The following is a 26145-nucleotide window of genomic DNA, read 5'->3' as shown; positions in this document are numbered from 1 at the left end:
TGTTCCACTGCCATTTGGGCTTCTCCTCATACCTTTGTGCGTTATTACCGGCTGGATGTCACCAGAATCTCGGTAGCACATTCTGTTTTAGGGGTAGGGTCTTCTTAGCCCCTCACTGCAACCCTATTGGAAGTAAAGAATAGGGGGTGAATGGGCCGGCAGGCCATGCACATTCCTGTCACCAAGCATGCATATACATTCCTTCCTGGGTGTATATATACACATATATGTGTTGCTGGGGTTGTTATTGTGTGTGTGCCACATACATGTTTCATGTCCTGCATGTGCACAGCAGGTATGTGTGTGCGTTAGGATTGCAGGTTCATGATTATGGGATGTGTCAGGCACCGCCTCCCTGGGGTGACCGTCCTTCTCTGGCTTACAGAACCTCACTGTGAGTGTATTGGGCAATCGGGGAGCTGTCCATGTCTCTCCCATAGGTGGATCTTGAACACGAGATGATGAAAGAGAACAATAGGTTACTGTCATAACCCCGGTTCTCTGAAACATCGAGTGGAGAGATCCACCAGCTTTGCCCCGCTTGCCGCACGAGAAGCGAATATACTTACTGGAGAATAGCAGCACTTGCAGGCGTTATATGCACTCAGGTAAGGGGGAGGGACCTTACCTGGCATTGGCTGCGCGCTTCTGTCTGTCTAGCCAGACTTGGTGCAATTGGATGCTTCTGCAGAGGTCAGGTACGGATGCCCTTCCCATAGGTGGATCTCTCCACTCGATGTTTCAGAGAACTGGGGTTACGATAGTAACCTGTTGTTTTCGATATGCTTTCTTCTGTATCCGATAATCCAACGCATTAAGCCCATAAATGCCGAAGCAAAGGAAAGAACAGCAAATCACAAGTATTCGGTTTGACTGTGGCGCTACAGTATAAATACTCAGTACATATCAAGCGATCTGTATCAGACAAAGCAATAGTGACACATGGTAAAAACACTCACGCTTGTGTGTTGTGACATTACTGTAGGATCCAATGTAGTCGGCACTGCATCATCTTTTATTTTCAGTCTTTCTGAAAAGCTGGTGTCGAACTATGTTCAACAACAAACAGTGTCTTACTGACGTGATCTGACTGGAACTTCGCTAAAATAAAGTTCATCCACACTTTCTTAATGTTAGGATCACAAGGAAGGCAATGTAAATAATGTGTTTTTCCACAACTTGGCACTTCAAAACATCTTGTAATCCTCAGAGGCATCACTATCATTTTGTTGGTGAAGTAATCCTGTGTCTGCCTCTGTCTCGTATTTGGGTCAGTGACAAATAAGGTTTGTCAAGATGAGAAATTCGAAAATCTTGTAAAAACTTGTTTTAAAAGCATGAATCAGGTACGCTAAAGTGTACATAGTGTATTTATGTTGATTTTAATTAAAAATGACATTTGCATTTTTTTATGAAAGTTAAGACTGCATGTACCTGAATGTGTCAAATGGTGTAACTGCCAAAGACTGAGAAATAATCATAAAGCATCATAAACTAGTGATATTTTACTAAATTGGCCCCTAACAGAAAGGCTTGTAATAGGAGTCAATAGGTGTAACCGGTTACACCATTTGACATTTCAGTTTAAAATCAAATTTGACAGGCATTATCAATCATGTGGCCTTGGTGGTAATATTTAAAATGTCATTTTTAAAGTTAATAATCATTTCTATAATAATGATGAATTATTAATGTATTCCCGGGGTCATACCATTTGACATATACTTAAGAATACCTGACCATACCCTACAATTGTCAAATTATCTCACATTTTAAAGAGTTAATAACATTTGCATGCAGCAGTTAGTTTCACTCTGACAGGGGTCCGTCTCTGTGATATAATTTCCATGTCACATGGTCTTCTTACACAATATTAACAAAATGACTTGACTCACATGATTCCCCAAATTAATTATAATATACAGAACAATGGTGTTCTATTTACTTTTATTTACTGTTAAATGGTCCTAATGTCAGATTATGCCAAACTAGCGGATATGGTGTTTTATTGAAAATTTCACCTTTTTTAAACAAGATCAATTATTTGGTACAAAGTTTTGATGGTTACACCACATAGACATTTTTGCAATCATCCCCCAAATATTCTCTTAAAATGAAATTTTAGACTTGGTCCTCAAAAAAGAGAATGTATGCAAGTAATTTGCCATTTTATTTAGAAATTTTAACCCTATTAAATTTAATTAAACCATATAGACACAAAAAAATGTCACGTCATTGACCCATTTACTACTACATAACATGCGTGAATCTGTGGGCGGGGCTAAAGAGGCAATGATGTAGAAGTAGATGTTGATTTTTTTTAGCAGACGCAGTCTTTCGTCACACTATTACATCATAACGTGACGAAATCTAAAAGGAGTCATTTTCTGAGCTTGGTTTCAATAAAAGCTGTTTCTGGACTAACAAGGAAGTTTTGAACTTATAGGATATTTCTTTTGTAAAATTACCTCTTATACGTCAAAAGATCAAGGAAAATTGTATTTCTCAATTCATGACCCATTTAATGCATCCTTTAATGTATTCTTTCAAACAATTTTAAATCTTACTGACCACAAACTTTTGAACAGCAGCGTAAATACATGGAAATAATAAAATAAATAATCCCCCACACAATAAACATTCTAAGTCATGATCTCTGTTGGCATCTAAAAGCAAAGCACATTTCCATAAAACCACTGCCATATAACCAGCATAAACCATGAGAGGCAACTGCACTCAAAATGTTCTCATCCTTCAAGCAACATATCACAAGAGAAACAAATTACCCAGCAATCAGTTTACTTCTCCAGTTCCTGAGTGCCATGAGCGGATGAACGCCAACTGTTTGTGGTCACATATGGCTGTTATGAGGACAATTTGCTCTTCTCAAACATACTGTATATCTGACCTTCTAGACAAAAGGTTTTCATTTTTTCCCCTTAGTTTTTCTTAAGTTACAGATGGTTGATGGAGCATCTGCCCTATGTGTGTGTGTTTCTGTGACCATATGTAACAGTAACTCTCTCTATTTGCCTTCTCTAATACCACCTCTATTAGCAAGATGATGCATGATTTAATCAGAGACAGAGGGATTTGGCAACTAGCCAACCATTTAGTCACTGAGGTACTTCTCCATGACAGACAGCAAACCATTTTCTCTCCTTTCACACAGAAAAAAACTGTCCATCTCTTCTTTAAGGAATGTCAATAAATAAACACTGCAGTTTATTACTATCTTTCACACACACACACACACACACACACACACACACACACACACACACACACACACACACACACACACACACACACACACACACACACACACACCAAATATGTGTTGCTCTTCCTCCCAAAAACCAGACAAAACCTGTGTATCTCTCCCCCATCATCTTTCACTATGTGCATGTTTCACGTATGAATAATAAACACACAGTGAAGTGGAGCAGCAGCAGTGAACTGTGGCGCTGTCCAAGGTTCTGAATTAGTTCTTCATGATCCTGCAGCAGCTATAATTTTATATAATAAAAAGGTCAGATATCTGGGCTAAATCTCAGACTCTTAAACCAATGATGTGTCATAATATATGATTTGAGCCTCACATTGTATGCATACAAAAACATGTACCCATTTTATGTACAGAAATAATATCTGTAATAATGTATTTTAATGTATTAATGTCTTTTCATGTGATGAAAACTGTAAAGACCGTGTAAGACAAAAAGCAGTTTTATAGATTGAATAGACCTTACTGTACAGCATGCTAGTAGATGGAAACCAAATACACAGCATATATTAAAACAAAACAAAAAAACAAAGCAGTGGGATTGTCAGTCAAAGTATGATGGCAGAACAGGGGGCCATTATAATGCTGAGCAGCGCCATATAAAGCTGGGCAGTGGAGAATGCATTCTCTTGTTTTGGTCTTACCTGAGGAGGGATGAAAAAGATGCCTTATAGCAACCTGACATACTGAGAGATTACGCTATCAGAATAGTTATTATTTCATAACCCGTCTTTGATTGCACCCATTGAGAGATGGATAGTGTACAAGCGGTAACCTCTGATACATTGCACTAGCTGGTATTGCAGTCAGAGTGTGATTTTGAGATTTTCTGTAGCACATCGACCAATATGGATATTTTTTTCATGGATGATGACGATATCTTAGAGAGCAGGGTGGCTGATGGTCGATATAAAGCTGATATAGAATCATACTATTTAATTAAATAAAGATAGTAAACAACACCTGGCAGTTAAATATGTATTTATTTTACATAATATTTATTAAATTAAAAATACATTTGAAAATAAATTAATCTGAAAAAATAATTTGAACGTTGAACCTGTACGTAAAATAAACTGATTTTAGCTTTAAATAGGAACTTCTTGATTCTGTTTTTTTTCTTCTTTTTTTTTTACAAATAAAGAAATATTTAACAACATTACTAAAAATGAAGTAATCACTAAATATACAATTTTTATTAGCTATTTAAAGACTTTAAATTATATAAATGCATTTTTTCATATTCTATTTACTTTCTTTGTTTTACATTTCTGTCTAATAATGTATTTCTAACAAAACTAACCAAGACTCAGGATGGGAGTTCCCATGTGTCTGTCCTCAGGCGTGGGTGTTCTCTGCACTGTCAAATTAAAAGTCATTGCGCTGTCAAAATAAAAGACACATTTCACTTAAATGCCAAAAAGAAAAATGTATTGGCTGATGGCGATAATTAAAAAATGCTAAATATCTGCAATATATCAGTCGATCACTGCATTTTTAAGCATTTTTTCACTGTTCAGAGTGCAATGTGCATTTATACACCATAATATTGGCAGTGTGACTGTGCATAAATAGTTTCTAAAAAAACTAAAAATCGAATTGTCTCGAACACCTATAATTATCTTAAAGCCTATGAAAGTAAACTGCCACGCATTTTACTGTCCTTGCTGAGTGTCTGTGAAGACGACATGGTCCAAGTTGCTTCAAACCAGCAAAAGAATCAATTAAATAATTACCACAGCACTTTTCAAACTTCTGAATGTATGAAAATTGCTTTGTAGGTGTACACTTTAGCAAATGCATCTCTGCCAAACAACGCACATAGTTTTATTAGCTGTTGAAAAAAAAAACCTTCATCTCAATAAGGGCCATCCATTACAGCAAAACACAATACGCTAAATCAATCAACTCAGTGGCTGTCTTTTGCTCCACTGTTGGATGTATGATAGATTCTCTGCTCGGTAATGAACACAACGCTACCAGGCACCTATCAGTCTTTCCTGTCGAAGCTGTGCTGAGATGAATAAAACAAAAGTTGGGACGAAATTAAAACAATCCATTGTGTCAGAAAAGCCAGAGACCATGGGGCCCTGCAGTTCCTTTCAGAGCCAAAACAAATCCACAAGTACTGTATAAAATATGAGACTGATGTGAGACAAAGGTGAAGGAAAAAAAAGGAAAGAGACAGAAGGAGAAGCACATGTTTGGAGTGTATTTATGCTCATCCTGACTATGACTGCAATGACACAGGCTCTGTACAAAGAGTGTGAAGAGTATAAGATATTATGTTTAATAGTCTATTGCTTAAATGACTGTGTCCTGTTTTCACGTGCATATATTAAACTGTTTACCAGTATCATGTGTCCAGTGGAGATGTCCATGTTGGTTTGGGTGGGCTCTTCACTCCAGGAGGATGTGCTGCTGCGGGCGGAGGGACTCTGCATCGGTCCGTCACTGAACTGTGAGGACACGCTGTTAATGCGCGACGTGTGTGATGGGTGGAACACTTCTGATCGCTCTCCACGCTCTGATGTCTGCACCGCCATGCGCTGGCGACAGAGATCCTATCGAGAAAGTGGACAAAAATGTGTCTTATCTGTGAAGACATTATCTAGGGCAACTCATAAAGCTCTTCTAAAGAGTAAAATGAACAATCACACAAAGTACAGCATCAAAGCACTGGTTATTATGCTTAGAATTGTATAATGGTTATATATATATATATATATATATATATATATATATATATATAGGAAAATCATTCAAAAACACTCTCTGGATCAAATTTCATTTATCTCCACTTTGCATCTCAGAGTGGGTTCAAGATACAGCCAACAATATATTCCGTCACTGTCTGCTCTACAAGGTGAAATCTATCAGCTGCATAAACTCACCAATGGAGCAAATAAATACTATTTGCTAGCAGCCATATTTAAACACAAGGCTCACTGATAAGGTTTATTTTACTAAAATAATACATTTACATATATATATATATATATAAACCATAATCAAGCATAAGATTTGCTTACAATATGACAGTTTGTGACAAGTCATACCTTGTATACATATAGTTGGAGTAGTGTTGGTAAATTGTTCATAAAATGCTATCAAAAGCAACAAATTAGCAATCTATTTACAAAACCAGTAAAATTGAAAATCCAGCTTGCTCTCTCTGTCTCGGGATATAGCTACTGTATTTGTCAACCAACCAGCAAACACTTCTATATACTGTACACAGGTCTTCCCTTTCCCCTTAACAGCTACATATCAGTCACTCACGTCATTCTGGAATTATAACTCCAAGCTATTATCTACCATTTGTCACTTCATTGAAATCAAACAAAGAAGCAGATTTTTTAAACCACCTTCCAAAGGATCAGTGACTCTACGAGGATATCAGATGAATGCTTCAATGTAAAAGCTGAACTCTCTCACATATGTGTCATTATATCCCTTCTAACCTGGCTCAACATATAATTGCTGCAAGCAATTATTTATGGAACAGCGTTCAGAAAATGTCTGTACTACCAAACAGATTTCACTGCAATAGGAGAGATATAATGTCTGTTAATAGAAAGAATGAATTTGGTTGTGGGATACTATTGTTTAGTCAATCAGAAGACTTTTGAGGTCTCTGTCTGTCAGTCATTTTATGAATTTGTCTAGGTGAAATCAGGATTGATCTTCAGGGGGAGGGATTTTAAAACGGGAAGTCAGTTCTAAGTCAGTTCTGGAAGTTATTGAAATGACTAACATAGCTTTCAACACCGTTAAAAAAAACTATTTTGACTACAAGCTCCTTACAATGTTTAAAACAATTTACAAGAACGCTTTCAGGCATTTTTCAGGCAATTACCATATAGGTTTTGTATAAAAACCTGTGATTGTGATTATTTCTACTTCCCCCCCCCTTGCTTAACTTCCATTTTATTTACTCAAAGGTTAAACAGGCACAGACAATTACTTTCTGAAGCAGTTGCAACAGTATGACCCCATCAAATGTCCAACAGTTAAAAAAGCACTCAGATACATATAAAAAAGAAAGACAGCAGAGTGAGGCTGACAGCAGGGTCAGTGAGGGAGTGTGGGGGTTGGAGGTGGAAGTTTAGTGCGTCTCACTAATGGAGCTCCCCAGTGAGAGAAACCAGGAGGGAAGGTGGTGGGGGCTAAACAGAGGCCACAGAGCTCTAAAATGAGCCACAGACTAGAGGATGGAGTTCACCCTTAACATTAATATCTGATCTGATCATGTCTACCATGAGTCAATCTGACTCAAAATGAAAAACTGAAAAAACATGTGCAAACTGTTAAAACAGTGCCCACTTCCTGATAAATCATGTTCATTTCAGACAGCACAAATCAATGCATACATTTTCTTCTCTTAATCAGTCAACCAAGCAAAATTAATTACATTTGCATTTAATAATTTAGCAACCATATTTATCTAACATGATTTACAAAGAGCAAAAGAGAAGAATATAACTACAAAAACAATTAGCAAAAGCAAAATATATTTGATTTATAACTCAATCAAAAAAAAATTATTTGATCCTTTAATCTAATTCTTTAAAAAAAAAAATCACTTTACTTAAAGTAAAAAACAAAACATGCTGTTAATATAAGTAACAATAACCTTTTAATGTCGACAAAAGAAAATGAACAAAATGTAAATCCTTTATAAAGAGTGCATGGTAACAAAACTTACTTTAATGAAAAATTCCTGGTGGATTTTGGATTTTACAAGTATGGTTAGAATGTGAGGGATATAAAGAGGACCATGAACTGTATTTAAAGAACACTGAAAGCACTGAAAACTACAGTTGATCTCATACCACTTTGACCTTTTCCACATTTTGGCAATAATGGTATAGGCAAGATTCAGATTAACGTTTTAAGAACAACAAACTTATTGAATAATAAGGTATTAACAGGGAGAACAAACAATTGTGAATATGCAAGTGTTTAGGAAGGTGTGTGTGTGTGTGTGTGTGTGTGAGTAGGTGGGTGGCAGTGGTGATGGTGGTGTGTGTGTGTGCTTTGATCTGCTACAGAATCATTGCGGCAGAACTGATTCTAATTGCATGTTTCACTGTAAGAGTCCCTGTGCACAAGACTGCATTCAATCCAGCTACAGCAGTTGGGAAATCCCTTACAACAACACAGTACGAGCCGTGTCTATGCCTTTAATCTTATGCGCTTACAAAAAAAAAAAAAAAAAACCTGGCAGATCTAAAGGGCTGAAAGCACTCTCAATATACTACCATACGACAACATAACACACAAATTAAAATCAATACAAAGTAATTAAAAGCTGAAATGAAAACAAAGCAAAGGAGTCAGGACATAATGTGTGACTGCATCATAATGATATTAAGAAACACAAGTTATTTTGCCACACTGATAGGGCCAACATTTATGGAAGGGACTTCTCGACCAAGTGTGAGAGGTTTATTAAATATTGAAGGCGGGGGAGGAAGCCAAGCGCTTGCACCCTGCGATCCAGTCTCAATGAGTACAGCTGAGCCCAACACAAAATCAATAAGCCTTCACCGCAAGCCCTCCCTCCAGGAGCCGTGAAAGAAAGGTCAGACAACAAACTCATTTCCCTGCTAAAAAGGGCTCTGCCTCAATTAGGATTCATATTAAACACCGCTGTCGTGCAAGAACATCTGCGCCTGCTCCAATGGGTCACAATTAAGGAAAAAAAGCTTTAAATGAACTCCATTGTCTTTTTGTTAATGAGCTACAATAACTTCGGGAACAATTAACAACCTTCATTACACCTGGCGATGATCGCAAATATGGACAATGTTACTCTGGAAGGGTTGGTTTGCTGGATTGGATGTGGAAATAACCTTGGTCGAGGACAACTTGCTTAGTTTATCTTAAAAACAGGAATGCTTATTCAGGAGTGTTAATATGTACCGATGAATGTCAGAGAAAACATGATTGGCTGAAGTAATTGGCCTGCTCCTACCTGATAGGCTGCCGTGGCATCGTGGCCTGTGTCATTTCCCAAACCAGTGAGCTTCTCCTTCAGTTTATGGTGGGAGCGGTGGCGCAAACAGTACAGAGTCCCTGACATCCCCAGCACCATGACAATAAAAACCATGGAGACCACCACCAGAATCAAAAAGTTGCCTGGCTCCACTCGACTGTGTTTGACCAGGGGGATGTGGTTCAGTTTGCCCCTCTGAAATTAGAACAGACAAGAGAGAGAAACCCTGGTAAACATCGTGGATTAAAAATATTAAGCATTGCAACTGTTTTCAACAATAAAGATAATAAATGTTTCTTGAGCACCAAATCAGCATATTAGAATGATTTCTGAATGATCATGTGAGACTGAAAACTGAAGATTCAGCTTTGCCATCACAGGAATAAATTACATTTAAGAAAACTTAACTTTAAATTGCAATATTTCACAATATTACTGTTTTTACTGTATACTGCATGAGTCTTCTATATCCCTCAACTGGTCACAGGATAAGAGTGTCCAATTGGTGTTTTGATATGGTACTTTAAATTAGGTGGCAAGACGCTTATTGCTTTTAATTATTACTTGTTGTCCACATTGACGTACAAACAACTCAAGCCCACACTTGGGAAGTGAAGGCCTGCTCCACTCTTGCCTTGGCAAGTTAAAGCATACCACCACAGAGCAATTAGGGTCGGTCCTCACTGTACCAGCTTGTTGCTAATTAGCCTCCAAGTCTTGGGTTTGGTCGGAATGGGGGAATTGGCTCAGACCTCCAAGTTAATAAAATGGGAGAGGGGCTAAGCTGAGGGGGAGTACCTAAAAGGTCCGGGCCCCGCTAACGTTCCACTGTAGAGGGGGTTGTCAGGCTTGTTAGCCCCTCGGGGGGAGGGCTGACAGCCGGGGCTAAGCTGCTGGGGGATTGGCAGCGTATTGTTTCCAAATGCCTTGTGAGGCTGAATAGACTGAGGCCTTTAGAATGGGGTTCAGTTTTTTTTTTTTTTTCTATTCGCATTCTGTGCTATCATACTGATCACTGATCACAAAACTATAAGCCATGTGAGCTGCCATCCCATGATTGATTTTTCTGATCAGTATTTTAGAAACAATGAGTATTTTCTGTTTCCTGAATACTGATAATTTACTTCATATTTGTTATTGATGTATTGTTTTTCTTAAAGCATTAACAACATTTAGGAAATTCATGAAGCACAACATATTTAATTCAAGCTCTAATTACAAATGCCACTCCATTTAATCACATACTGAAATCCCCCATACACTGGCTACACATTGCTGAAAATATTAGCACCTAAATGTGAGGTTTAGTAGTTTCCAAGGATTAGTTTCTACTTTTTGTGATTGTGAGCTTTTGTTGGTGCAGAAATGGTTTGCTTTCCACCCATCAAACGTTGCATGGAGAGTGTGTAGAGAGGAGGGCGCATTCAGCTGGAATAGAAACCCCCCTCTCTCCTTCCCTCCATCCCTCTATAGGCTTAGCGCTCTCAATCGAATTACATGAAAAGATCTCTAACATGAAAAGCTGACTCTGAAAAGAAAATTGTGCTTGGCTAAATAATGTCCGCAATTAATTATAACTAAATAGAATACATGCATTAGGCAGTTGAGCAAGGGACTGGAAAATGGATCAAAAAAGGAGAAGATATTAAAGAAAAAACAAAAATGTTGTCCTGAGGTAGTTTAGTTAAATGCAAGTTACAGTGTATATGAAATTTATGACGACTACCAAAATGAATCCTAAAGTATATTTGTGCAGTATACAGTATACATATATATATATATATCAAATAAATATGAAACCCCTATGCCAAAGCACATTTGACAATTCTTTTTTATCATATGTACAAAGTAGTAGCTTAGCAAAAATGTTTATCATGGTCTAAATATATTATGTTGGTATATATACAATTAATCAATATAACTGAATACAAAAAAATAATAGAAAAAAAATCAATGTCATTGAGGAATTATTAGAAAAATAATAACCTGTCAACGACATAACTTATCTTAATATGAGGACAGAAAAAATGCAAAGCAGACTCAACATGGTATGTTGTAATGTGGAAATCTCTTTTGAAGAAAATCTGCTGATTATTTCAACTGAAATAATGTCAAATCTTCTCTTCCTGCAACACATCTGGTCTCATAATAGAAAACCCGCAAAGATACACTTTACGTAAAAGCAGAGAAAAAAAAATAAAATGAGGAAAAAAGAGACGGGGAAAAAAGAAAGAAAGGGAGGGAGAGACAGAATCCTTTATGCTTTTATGGTTTTGTTCTTCTGTAGGGAATAAAATTGGACTTGCAAATTTCTGATTCACAGGAGTCTACTGAAAAACAGACAGACAGGTTCAAATCAAGCTTTCTCTTAAAAAAGTACCTTATTTTAACTAAAAATACAAGGAATTCTGGGTGTATAAGTCTCTCTACCTAAATCTGTTCCAGTGAAAATATGTTTTATATATATATATATATATATATATATATATATAATAAAAAGAAAAAAAGAATTAATTTTTTTTAATCTAAATGAGAGATATGAGAAAAAACTGTTAGAGTTGAAAATGATATAATATAGTATAAAATATTTTATAGATAAACATATATCAAAAAAAAAAAAAAAAAACACACACAAAAAACAAAAACAAGGAAAAACAAGACATTGCAAACAAAAAGAAGAAAAATGTTACTGGGTGAAATGTGTTCCTGAATTAATGGGTGTGTTTCCAGGGTCATCGGATAATGCTTATCCACAGATTCAGCTAATCAATCTCATGACTGAAACTTTACCAAACTGACAAAATTTTAATCTTAATGTTTCTCTTTATATTAAGCGATAAAATAACAACATTTGTAAAGCAGTGAATCATTGTCAATACAAAATAACACTTGAATCCAGGATTACTGTTCTAATAAATAATAAATAAAAATAAAAATGAACACCTAACACAAAGGCCACTGCCCAATGTACAGCCAGAAATAATTTTTTACTTTTTTAAGCAATCTATATGTATGGACTTTTTTTTTTTTTTTTTTTTTTAAATATCTTTTTTTTTTGCTCTCAAAGATTAACAGGAGGATTTGTATATTTGAGGATGGATAAAATGGAGATGGATTTGGGATGCTCTGGCTGATTTAAATCATTGAGGAAAGGGTTGGGTGGAGGAGACTGTGATGGGTGAAAGGTTGAGACAAGGGCCGCCCAGATATCCTTTAACTTTTACACACATTAATCTCTCAACCTTAAAATCATTCATCCACTCAAATCTCAGCTCTATATCTTTAAAATATGTTGAAACTAATTTTAAAAAGAACATAAACATCATGCACACGGTATTGGACAAATGAAAAGCAGTTTTACAGTCATTGTGTTTTGAAATACAAGTTCTATTATAATTTTTAAAACTCTTAAAAAAAAAGAAAAACTAGACAATAATTTGTATTAAGTGAGAAAAATATTTCTGTTTCACTATTTATAAGAAGATCGTCTAAATTGCAGCATGTATGTGGAATCCTATTGGAAAAATAATCCAAAATTAATTTGTATATATCAGGGAATATATGTAGCCTAATGCATTATGACTTTAAAAATATTTTACATTTCACTAACCATTTCACTTAACTTTCCATGTAAATTAGAGATTAGACATTGCCAGTGTTTAAAAATATTTACATTAAACACGTCAGACATTAAAGCTGAATATATAGAATACGCATATAATGAATCTATGATCACTGCAATTTGTCAAAGTATAAAACATTATTGCCCTACATTTCGTTCTTTAGCTCGTTTATGGAACATTTATTAAAAATATAATGATCAGAGATAGGCTAAATAAAATAATGATTAGTCCTTGTAAATAATCCCAAATTGTGAGAGAAGTTTTTCTTCATTTATCAACCCATCTAGGCTACCTAACGCATCTTTCTTCTTCTTATTTATTTTTGGCTCAGTCATATGCAACTTGCGAAGACCCATGCAGACGAAACACACCGCTTTCAATGCGATCGATTTCCCACAAACGACCAGCTAAACACCGATTCCTCCCTCTAAAAAAAAATTAACCGAATGTTGCTTCTGTTAGTATCTGTGCCATCTGCACAGCGCTTACCACCACTCTATATTGACTCACGACCCATATCAATTACATAACATCTGCAAACCATCTTGGCCATAAAATCGCAAACTATGCACGCGCTTCTATCAGCAGAAGCGTTTAAAATGAAAAGCACGATGAAATTTGCCATGCTGTAGCACCGCCATGTAGCAAGTCTTGCAGGACAGTGTCACTCTCATTATCAGTCCAGATGCATCCGGATGCGCAATAAGTTTTAGGTGACGCTTAATGGCGCGTTCACGGCCTCGTTACATTAATTTACCCGACCACTATACACGTGCATCAGACATACAGACAAGTGCAAGTCCAGATAGATAGTTACCTTGTTCCATTTTCTGACAGCGCGCGACGGATGCTTTTCAAGATCCTATTCCTCCTTTCTACATCAGATGTCCGGCTTGGCGACTGCAGCTTCCTTTCTCAATCCCGCTAGCTAAGAAAAGTTTTTCACCTCCGCGTTCGCGTCCACCTCAACAATAGACCGTCACTGTTCACAGTGTTTTTAAACAGAAGAGTTGAAAAAATAAATAAATAAAAGAGTTTGAAAGATAAAGACGGGAGCGGGAGAAAAAGGCGAGCCAAATCGCCCGACACATTTCCTAAAGACTTATAAGAAGCTGCAGTGGGTTGTCTTGTCCTTTGAATGATCATGTGCGCCTGAAAAGCCGGGTTTTTTTCACGGAGCCCCTCCTTATATTCAGCGAGACTCGAGTCGCTGTCTGTAGCACATGTCACATCCACTGGTTGCTATAGCGATGCCTCCACATGTTGCCACAGCTCGAGGGGCGCTAATCAGCGCGCGCGGGGTAGAGAGGGCAGCTTGAATGGACGGAGAGCTTGTCACTCATTTGTTCAACTATTCGGGATTTCTGTGCCTGCTGAATTCCTCGCGCTTGGATTTTCCCTAAGCTTTCTCCCACGTCTTTAACCCGTTATATCGCAATCAAAACGAACTAATGTTGCAACGCCCACCACCAACTACTTCGTACGAGCCAGACAGAGAAGGGCGCTTCACTGACCACTGTATCGACCCGTCGTTTTAGGACTGACTTCAAAGAATATAAATCAATTACAATTCAAACATCGTCTTGCATATTAAATAATTAAAAATAAAATGTAACACACACATGCATTGCACAATAATAAGACTAGATAATATTTGACATATGAGCATTTCCCCTATTACATAAAATGCCTGGTTTCCTCCCTCTTCAACTAAATATCTAATAATTTATTTCCTTGCAATTTTTTTTTAGCATAATTGCATTAAAATAATACCTTAACAAAAATTATGCTTCAAAATATAAATAACCGCATAATAATAAATAAATAATTCTAGTTTTGATGGTCGACAAAATAGGGCAAGGAAAAATACTTTATGATCAGTGAGATGGAGCCCATGTAGTGAAGTAGTGACTAAAGCTGCAAAAAGAGTAACTTATTTTGTTCTTTATAAAAAAAAGAAGAAAATCACAATTTTCGGGGACTATTATGCGGTTTGAGGAGGGCAACAGCTGCAGCGAGCAGAGAGGGATTACCAAGTCTAACGAAGAGAATGGGGGGGGGGGGGGGGGGGGGTTTGACTGTTTCTGTGTGTGTAAGAGAGAGAAAGAGAAAGCAATGCAAGCACTCAGAGAGGGAGAGTGTGTAAGAGCTACACAACATGTGCCCGTGAGGTGTAAGTGGCTGTATTTGTGTGTGTGTGTGTTTGTGTGCTGAAGGAACTGGGGGTGGGGTTCCGTCAAATGCAGATGACGAGCCTGCGGAGGGGTCTTCGGTTTATCTTTGGTTTCAGCTGCACTCCTCCCTCCGTTATCCCCTGCTTACCCCTCTTTGTCCCACAGCGTGACAGCTGGAGTTGGCAGAAATGAGAGAGGAACAAATAAAGTGGTTCACCCATTCCAGAATCTCAATATCCGATTAACACACCTTAGCGTGAGCACCGGCCAGACATACTTCCATCTTTAACCTCACCTCTCTTTATTTTCCTTTCTTGCTGTAAGAATGGGCATGCTGTAGTGAATGACTTGTATACAAAATATGATCTTCGACATGGACAAACAAGCCCAAAACCACAGAACACAGAACCACAGAACCTAAGCACACTAACATTTCTTTCATAATATTTTTTTGTGTATCCACTTTATGACTATGTGCCTATTTTGTCTGTTTCTATGATAAATGCCTGCCAGAATGGTGCATCTGTGTCCTAATGCATTGAATTATTATTTCACAGCTTCAACTGCTGATGCATCAACCATTTGTGTAATTTCTTAGAGAATATAATAAAATCTGGATGACTAAAAACCTCACTGTCATTTCTGACAACACAAAAAACCTTAATGATATATGAAATTATAGACATTTAATGTCACCCAACAATGCAATATCATTTTTCAACAAGGACATTAACACTAACTTGTAACTGAACCAATAGCTGCAGTGCCACTAAGTACTATATAGAAACAGCATTGCACGCCTTCCGGCTGTAAAGAGTCCTGCGGTGACTGACAAACAATACTGTTCTGATCAATCTAAATCACTGACTGCAGAAGGAGAGAGTGATGTTAAACACGCATCTGGATAGAGGATGAAGTCAGGCTGCCTAAACCATGCCTCCAACCATACTCACAGACTGAGCCATCTGTCTGTATCTTTCCTCAAGTATAACCCTCTGTCTCAAATGTAGATGCTTGATAGTGCAATGTAGGCTTTACATAGGTGGTCAATTCAGAGTTATAGCAGTATTTATGAAACTGCTTATTTTCACACTTTTCTTATACTTTTTCTTTGTTTAATGCATTTAACTCTCAAACACTTTAACTTGTCTCAAACCAAATAACTTGTCATTAACTACATAGTTAAAATGTGACAGAACTATTTATTTCTCAACAGGGTAAGTGATTTTTGATGTTGCTTGAAAATATGTTACAGCTGTACAGTATTTAGTATTAGGTGCAACAAATTACAGTACATATTATACACTCCTAATATTTCATATCTATCATTACCAAGGTTTGTGCACTTAATTTGTGCAAAAAAGACAACATGCTGTTGTTAAATGGAGTTGGGCTAGTCCAACTCAGTCATAATTTGTACAAGATGGCGAAATCATATTAAAAGCATACGATCTAAACCTAAACTTAACCATCATTTTAATAGGAAACAGCTATGAAAATTATATCTTTTCATACAATCCCAAGTTGTATGCCATGCTATATGAAGTTGCCATGTAGTGTTAGCTGTGACAGTGTAAAGGTGCGGTCTCATTCGTACATTCAGTTTAATGTTATTAAGTTAAATTTCATTTATCATTTATGATTCACCAGAACTATGCATTGTAGACACCTACATTATGTGTTTGCTCCATCCATGCAATAAATATGCGCCCTTGAATAAGCAGGGTTTTACTTCAACTGTTCAGGAAAGGTAATGTCAATGGTATGACCCATTTTATGTAAAACTTTAGTATTTTATCTTATAGAAAATAACGGTGACTTTTCCATTCAATGAAAGCATTTTATTTCATCAGTAGTGACCACGCAATGACTTGGCAGCTTTATCAATGGCTTGAGAGGTTTGACTCAGGACTATAGCTGTCTCGATAGAGAGCTGTCATCTACTCATCTGAATAGCAGTGTCCGTCCTAAGGAGAGCTCAAACGTGGGTTGCTCAAAAATGTGTCAATGAGAGCTACGGACGGAGCGTGAGCGCAATCCAGTGAAAGGCGGTAAAGACTGCAGCACGTGTCTGTGAAGGAAAACAGTGAGGCCGCGAATGACGATGCACAACGTCTCCATGAATTAGCGCATATAGTCATTTAATGTTTATATATTTTAAAGCACTGAATCACTATCGAATATCTTAATTAGATTCATAGCATTTTAAATAGATTATTGACCGAAATCACCCCTAGTAGCGTTGTTTGAAGCAAAGTTCACACAGAAGTCACATTCAAATAAAGCAGCTTTCTTTTGAGCAAAGCTGCAAATTAGCGTGACCAACGTGAACCTGATGCTAAATCTGTGCCAGGATGGATGGAGGGAACGAAACATGATGTCACACTTGGGAGCAGGGACGTGCACAGGAAATTTGAGGGGCAGTTGCTCTGACCTGAATCAACCTGAGCAACCCCCCTGTGCACGTCCCTGCTTGGGAGCCCCAATCACCTCTGCTTTTTTTGAGAAAAGGCCAATGAAAATTGGCGAGTGGAATTTGCATGTGTCACTCCACCGGACATACAGGTATAAAAGGAGCTGGCTAGCATCCACTCATTCAGGTTTGTGCTGAAGAGTCGAGACAGTGTCCCGGCCATTTCAGTGGGAAGTTCAGCGCTGTGGCAGGAAGGACTCCACATCTCATTCCCTTTATCAGGGAACGGAGGTTGCAATAATAAATGAGACATTCCTCTGTCAGTCATTTTTATGTGGTGTTGATGACTGACACTAAGGGTCCCCCAGGGAAAATGGCACAACACCTAAACCGTGTTATGAGGTTTTGGCTGTCCTTCGTCGCATGCAGGGACAGAGAGGACAGTACTTAACATGGGAAAAGGATACTTCAGCCAGTCTTCTGACCTTTTATCTCTTTTTTTTAATTCACAGCTGTGCGGACACAAAGAAGCACTGAGGAAGCGTTCCTTTTTCCATGTGGAAAAAGGAACACTACGGAGATCACATTCTGCCCGAAGGTAGGTTAACACGTGGAGAATACATCACATGGACTTACCCACCGGCAAGTAGCACACTTGTAAAGAAGTCTCTGCAGTAGGTCCTACCTGAAGAGGGAGGAACTTCTATAGGCACAGTGACTGGCGGAAGACATGGATTTAAGTAAACACGCAGGACGCGTAGTAGATGCAGCAATGACAAGGCAGGGTCTGCCTCATCTTAGGGCAGTGCTTGCAATTTTACCACTTAGTCCCTAAAAGGGATAGTGGGAATTTTGGGCATGTAGCCCGTCCATTTGCCCCAGGAGCCTCTGAAATTGTTTCAGTGGAACCGCTGTTTTTCCCCCGAAAATCTTCGAGGAGTTCAGCATTGACTGAGTGCGCTCAGTCATGTGATGCGGTCAAAGTGACTAAATCCAGCTCCATCCCAAGAAAAGAGATGCTTTGCACTGGGGAGAGCTTGCTCTTTTTACAGTTGTCCTGAAGCCCCAAACAGCTGAGGTGTCTGAGCACCAGGTCCCTGTGTGCACAACAAATCTCAAGAGTGAGCTATTAGGATCAGCCATTAATTGAGATAGTTCAGAATGCTAACGTCATCTTCCCTTAATTGGGAAAGGGCAGCCTCTGCAACTTTTGAGGTGGGAGGGACAGCCTGAAAGGAAGGATGGTATGCCTGACCCTTGAAAGCAAACCGAAGAAACACTGTTGAGGAAAAATCAAGACATGGAAGTACACATCGTTCAGGTCTATCACCACAAACTAATCCTGTTGGCGAAGGCATGTCTGCGTTAACATCTTGAATGTGAGTTGAATCAAAAGTCACAGGTCTAAGACTGGTCGCAACCCAACACCTTTATTTGGCACGATGAAGTAACGGCAGTAGAAACCCTTCTTCATCTTGGCTGCAGGTGGAACAAAAAGAAAAGAAAACAAAGAATTCTCCGCCGTGACCTTCGTCGCTTGTAGAGCAAAGTTGGTTGCCGAACACAGTTCCTGCATCAATCCCCAGCTCAGAACTAACCTAGAGCAGATCTTTAAGGGTGTTGGCCTGATGCATGCAAGGCGGAAGCAGCCTGTCCAGCAGCACTGTAAGCCTTCGCCGTTAGAGATGAAGAAAATGAGCCCAGAAACCAATCATCCGCGAACACTCGGGACAGGGCAGAGGATTCCACTCCAGGCCAATGTTCGTGGCGGCCCGGGCAAGCATGGTCGCCAACTCAGCCTCGAAACTCGATAATTCATCCTCATCTGGAGCCCCAAATGAGAAATCAGCTGCGCCATTTGATGCAATGCTGAACTCATCCGGGAGCTCCATCGGGCGCAATTTGCAAGACGAGGAATAGGGGGTCCATGGGGACCCAGGGGAAAAGCTCCCATTGTTGCACTCAGATCGCCCAGACGCTAGCCACCGCAGCCTTGTGCATTGCAGAAGGACCATGACAGGAGCAGCTGAGGTGACTCCTTTTACTATAAAAGAGAGTCGTGATCGGAACGTTTCCATGGTCATGTTCTCGCAGTGAGGACATGAACAATCTACGAACACTGTCTCAGCGTGTGTGTGACCCAAACACGAGACAAAGATTCTGGCAGTCCGAGGATGAGCGATATCGCCATACCCAGAGACATTCAGGCAGAGAGGTATCTTTAAAAAGATGCTCTCTGTCTGTGTTTGCTCTTTTAGAGGAAGCTTGCTTTTTCAGATCGCTGCACAGCACTGCCCACAAGGCTATTTCTCCTACATAACAGCTTTTATTTTTTGTTCTTTTGTCTTTGGGTTGTTATATTTCTCACAGAAAACTGCTAGTTCTAAATCAGATAAGCACAGTAGCACAGTAAAGATTACATTTATATGAATGCATTAGTGAGAGAGCGATTTCATGTGAATTAATTCAACCTGGCAGCGTCTCTCTACTAATAGTGAAGCTGTGGGTTTTAGTTACTAAAAAATATATGCTAGCCTAGAACTTTTCAGTTTCTAAGCTATTTTACTGATAAATCACAGAACATTGTTGACAATACATGTATGCGCTACTGAATGATTCTGTGTGCGTGCGATACTGTCTGTATGTATGTGCGTTACAATGCAGCAGCGCATTAGTTTAGAACAGCGATTAACTTACATATACAATAATCTGTTTAAAACGTGCGTTCACCCAATACATTTTGAGCATCCAGATGGTATAATCAAACATATCTTGTGGAGCGCTCTCGGAGTAGACATTTATTTGTCATTTTAACTGTTGGAAACGGAGTGTAGAAGTGGAAAGATTTCCTGTCCTGTTGGGTACTCTATGGGTCATGATCAGCGACTAGTTGACGTCAAGCTTGAAGTGTCATGGCAGAGCATTAAAGTCGACTAGTAGCAACCCCCAATAGATTACACTTCACTCGGCTCCGAAGAACAAATCTGAATGAGTAGTGCATGCCTGCTCCTTTTGTACCTCTATGTCCAGGGGAGTGGCGCAGGCAAATTCCATTCTGCAATTTTATTTGGCCTTTTCTCAAAGTGGGCTACCAAGTATGACCCCACTGTCAGTCAATGACGTCAAAATGACTGAAAGATAGGGAACTTCAAGATTCTGCAGATTCCTATTTAAATGAACCAATTTTGGTGCAAAAAAATCCGCCCAAACAACGGTAATTGTGGCCGCGCTTTAAGAAAAAGTAGCCCAATCAATCAACTATTTGACTCAGCATTATATGAAAGACTGAGAAAACAAGCATTTGCTTAATAAATATCCTGTCTGTCAGAGCATTTTAACACTTTGCATTTTTGGCAAGTTTAGAACATGAATTCACTTCACCACTGAGAGCTAACATCAGGATGTTGTGTGACATTTTCAGGGTATTTTGGAGTGAATTAACTTTACATTCCCTTCATGGATGAAAGAGATTTGGTGGAGGGGAGAAGATGGGAAAAAAAACAACCCGCCTCTAATCCACACTGAACACTGCTGCACTAATTGGCGAGCGCTAACATTTGGCTCGCTATGTCTCATACATATATAAGGCTTAAAGGACTAATTTAGGGAGAGATATGTGTCGGCCATGTCGCTGCAGTCTTTGCCGTAGATTAGCTTGTTAAAATAAGCTCCCTCATTGTCTGAATCTAGGCTAGAGCTAGACCCATGCCAAGCGGTTCAAAGCCATGAACAAGCTAGCGATCAAGGTAAATGCTACGCTTGTCATCTTGTGTATACGGACTCAGCATGATCAAAACCCAACAACACATACACAGCTGACTTTGCTTCAAAATAACACTGAAAAGCAAACCAATAAAGAAAATCAAACCATGAGGCGACACAGTTACTAAGAATAATACTTCATGGAATATGGAGAGTTGGATGCCAAAGAAATTTTGACGCTGATTCTGCTGTTTAACACAGCATACACATAACATACATTTGGACGCATGATTTAAGTGAAGAAACAATTGACAATCCTTATAAATCTTGGTATTGACTGGTACCACTGTGAAAACATCTATTCAACAAATTTTACTACTTTATGCAGAGTCATAAAAAACCCTCTAAGCTGCACAATTACTGTTCCACGCTGCTGCTGATCTGGTGGAAAATGCTGACTCAAGGTTCAGTCCACCTTACTTGGAGCTGCTCGGGCCAGGGCCAACAATTAAAGTATTCCCTTAATGCCCATATCAATACTTCTGATAGGCTCCCTTTAAAGTTTAAGAGTTATGGATTTCATTAGGAACACTGTACTCTCAGGGCCTTTAGCCATGGTTATTATGTTGGACTCTATTAGCAGTTCTTGCGTTTTAAAGGACATGCTTGGAAGCCACTTTAAAATGAGATATGACAAAACCTAATGATGGAATTGCAGCACATTTAGGCATTTGAGACATTTTATTGGATGGAAGGTTATGATGAATCTGCTCAAATGCTGCTCAAATATGTATAATCAATTTTGTGTTATTTATTATTGGTTCATTTATGAAATGACTGAGCTAAATATACACAGAGAGAGAGAAAAAAAGAGTTGTTACTTAATCATATGGTTACCACACTCTCTAATTTGTGCCCTACTTTTAACGTTTTGTTTAAGACACAATCTGTAATTGATAAACACCACTTTAAACCTATAAGCATTATTTTTGAGGTCAAAGAAACCCCTTGAGCAGAATCAGGAGAGAAGCTAATTGCTGAAGGTGTCTTATGCCACCACTAAAAGTCTGTCCGATGCAGTAATTACAGACTGCTGTTCCACCACTGCCTTTTAAACCTCAAAAGACCAGTGAACCAGGCACTGTGATCTTCCTGCTGAAGAATTTGGAGAGTTTGGTATGTCCCTTTCACAGAACTTATTTTTTACTGCCATTTTGTTGCTACAGATGAGATGTCTTCACTGAATGTGTCAAGTCCTGCAGTTATGTTAAAAGCAATCGCTGAAAGTCTAAAAGTGTAGAAAGAATGATTACCACAATGTCATTGTTGATAAGTCAAGAGATGTGAGTGGCTATGACGCAAAAATGTATTGCCCTTAAAAGCTATTTCACTCACAATAAGATGATGGTTAGAGTATACTATAATCTTAACTCATTTTACATTTGTTCAAAGCTAAAAAGCATTATTTGCCAAAAGTATCCACTGGGTAAATCTGGCACATATAAATCACATTGATAAATGTGTTTTGTCTCTGACAAATAAAGTCATATTTACAAAATTGAAACATGGCCAGTATATGAACACCCCTTTTAATTAACAGGTTTGGGCTAGTCCAGTATGCCCAGTTAAGACAAATCTTAATGTGTGTGTGTGTGTGTGCATATACAGTAATGTCATTTTTTTAAAATAATAAGTCATCAGTAAGTATCCTACTTTACCGGTATTCGCTAAAATAGTGCAATCATATATTTTGATTTCTAAATATGTAATGGCACTTTTTAATTTCTCTAAGCATGTGCTCTATATCTTGCAATCCTAGTCCACATTCACATTCACTGAAGCTGAATCCTGAAATGATCTGCAAAGAGCTCACAGATCCCAAGATCTCTCCATTAAAATCTCTATATAATCTGCTGCACTGTAATAAACTAGGACCTTGTGTTGGAGCAGAGCTTGTGTCTATAGGTCCAATACCACATATATTTAACAACCTTAGAAAGAGTTGAAGGTGATGTTTTTAAGACAGTCCCTGTTGATTTTTTCTGCTAGGGTCATCCCAGGTCTGTAAACTAAGGAATCTGAGACCGCTTCCATTGTTACACCATCACCGCACACATCATTACTCACCATCCATACATCAGTGTCAGATCTGCCACCTTGTTCCTGTATGCAGTCTCATTACTGCTGATTAGGACTCTCATTCACACATGACACCTTGCTTTTCCCCTGATCTGGATAATGGACATTTTTAAAAGCAGCCTGTGACTATAAAGAAAGACAGGGAGAGATTGAAAATAGCTCTAACAAGAACTGAAGAACTATCAGGCCATCCTTAACACAGTTTAAGCCGGTTTATTGGAAACTATTACGAAAAATATAAAATTCAGAGACAAGAAAACATTCAGAAAAAAACTTTTAGCAGGCAACATGTTGATGTGGGGAACTTATACATTCAAGATATTTAGCAGACACTCTTATCCAGAGTGACTTAAAAGAGCTTTAGTATCACATTAGACGATTGTGATCAACAGATGGCATGCAGGTAATTTGAAAAGTTATCTGCTAGGATGGATGTGCTTTTGTACAAATACAAAGAAGTCCAATTGTACTAGTACAATAAACCTAATCCATGTCATTATATTTTTTGTGTGATGGTTCACAGCCCTGTATTGTGGCTTTAATTTGTTTCCTTTTAAAAATGTTTTTTTGGCCCTTGTCTTGTATACTGATCCATCTAGGAATTGAAAGTTCTGCTGAGCTCCTTTAATCAGTTATGCATGTCTCTGTTAAATTATGGCTTTTGATTATGGCAATGGTCTGATTTTCATTAGGATACAGATATGATACACTATTTTGTAGATTGTATTATCCACATACTCTTTCATGAATCCATAAAGTGACCCAATTATGCTATTTTAAAGGCTATTTTAAATTTTGTTTTGGAGGTCTCCTTAAAAACCACTTTCATTTTCTCATAACATACATTGCACATCACCACATTTTTCAGCGATTCTCAAACGACTCGATGGATGAATCAGTCTCTCTAATTAGCTTGCTCTGCTCTGATTGGCCAGATGGCCCAGTCTGTTACGATTGGTCTACAGCTTACAGCGCCTGTCAGAAGCTAACGGCCATTACCATAACTGAACGTCCGCTCTGTCCGGATGCTTCCTAAAGCTCAGCGATTGTACACACTGTAAATGACGTTGATTTTACCATATCAATCTGAGTGCGAGTCTGATGATGAAGAAGTAGTTATTCAACCTGAACCTCCATCACAAGGACAACTTGAGCAGGACGTTTCTCAGTGATACGCTACTCAGTTTGAGGTACATTTTATGTTCACCCAGCACTAACGTGAATGACTGTAACAAACGTTTGTAAACCATCCTTTATCATTACTCAAAGTAGTAAGAAAGACAGACAATCTGCATTAATAGACACAGTTTTAGGTAATAGTAGCCCACAGCTGCTTAGCAGAAGTATTTCAGTAAGATAATGTGAGTTCCCATATAGAAAAAAATATATTGAAATATATTTTACAGTGTCAAAAATATATGTGGCATATATTCCAAATACATTGAAATATATTTGCATTGTTGTTCACTTATATCATTTTGAAATATATTCTGAAATATAACAAAAATATATGATGTTAAGTGTGAAATATATTTACATTTATAACATGTAATGTAAAATATATGACAAAATATATGGTCATAAAATGTTTAGCTTGCTAAAGAAGGGTCGAAAATGTATTTTGATCATAGTAACAGTAGGCCAAGATATTTCACTACAAACAGCTATAATAAATACTGTACTTACATTTAAATGACTGCAATGTAAAATGACAGATAGTTGCTTTCCTAGGACTATTAGGCCATATTAGGTGGCATGTACCTAACACTAAGTGCAATTATTAGATTTATTGTTGTTTTATTGACATCTTTCCTGAAGTCATTTAAATATTGAAAATATGCACAATATTTATGATGCAAGTATAATAGTGACACTCCAACAGTGAAGTGCACTTAAACAATAGATAGAACTCAGTGTCTAACACTGCATACACACACTATTAAATAACTGTATTAAAAAAAACCTCTGCATTCTGTGTGTTATTTCCTACATAAAATTGTCATTTTAGGCCAATAAAGTCAGTAAAGGGGTAGCCGTGGCCTACTGGTTAGGGCTTTAGGCTTCGGCTTGTAACTGAAGGGTTGCCGGTTCGATCCCCGACCAGTAGGAAAAATGTGGGTGGGGGAAGTGGTAGAGCACTGCTCTCCCATGCCCACATCCACGGCTGAAGTGGCCTATCTAAAAAATAAATTGAAAATGTGTTGTTTGTTTGTGAAAATGTTAACTTTTTAAATTTCAAAATATATTTCAAATGAAACAATTTGCAAAAGTTAAAACATATGTGAACATATATGTAAACATATATGAAAATATATTTACATATATTTAACTAAAATATATTTATTGGGCCAATTTCAAATATTTGCATATATTCCAAAAATATATTTTGAAAATATATTTCAAATATATTTCTTTTGTGTATGGGTTAGCCAGTTAGCCGGAAACGTACAATATAAACACAAAACTAAGTATTTTGAACACCTGGTAGAATATATATACATCAATAATTATTCATACTTACAGGTTGTGATTCTGAGGAGCAAGCTGGTCTAAATTATCTGGGTACTGACCTATATTTCAAGAGCATATTTTTGCGAATCCTGCATTAAACTATTTTTTTGGGGGGGATTTTGAGAAGCAGTTGTCAGTAAAATGACTTGCTGTGGCTGGCCAAGTTGTTCGTGGGTGGACAACGTACAACATAGGCAGACATTATGTAAATGTATCTTCTAGTGACGTAGAACCGTAAAGCAGTAGGATGCGAAAGAAAAACGACTCATAAAGGCGGTTCAGAGTCGATTCTTTCT

The 26145-nt window shown here is 37.9% G+C and overlaps 1 protein-coding gene across 1 annotated transcript in view; it reads right to left on the bottom strand.

Annotated features, from left to right (window-relative positions):
• The window catches only part of ptprn2 (protein tyrosine phosphatase receptor type N2), a 253693-nt gene that overhangs the window by 23719 nt on the left and 203829 nt on the right, over positions 1 to 26145 (bottom strand). Inside the window, exons 13-14 of the mRNA XM_084108170.1 lie at positions 9267 to 9482; positions 5638 to 5850 (exon numbers count right to left, since the gene is read on the bottom strand). Coding sequence (XP_083964296.1) covers positions 5638 to 5850; positions 9267 to 9482 — 429 coding nt within the window. The remainder of the gene's footprint in view (positions 1 to 5637; positions 5851 to 9266; positions 9483 to 26145) is intronic.

The sequence above is a fragment of the Abramis brama genome, assembly GCF_963993115.1.
Source record: "Abramis brama genome assembly, chromosome: 3".
Classification (NCBI taxonomy): domain Eukaryota; kingdom Metazoa; phylum Chordata; class Actinopteri; order Cypriniformes; family Leuciscidae; genus Abramis; species Abramis brama.
The sequence above is the reverse complement of the archived record's forward strand: the minus strand, read 5'-3'. Positions and strand labels throughout refer to the sequence as shown.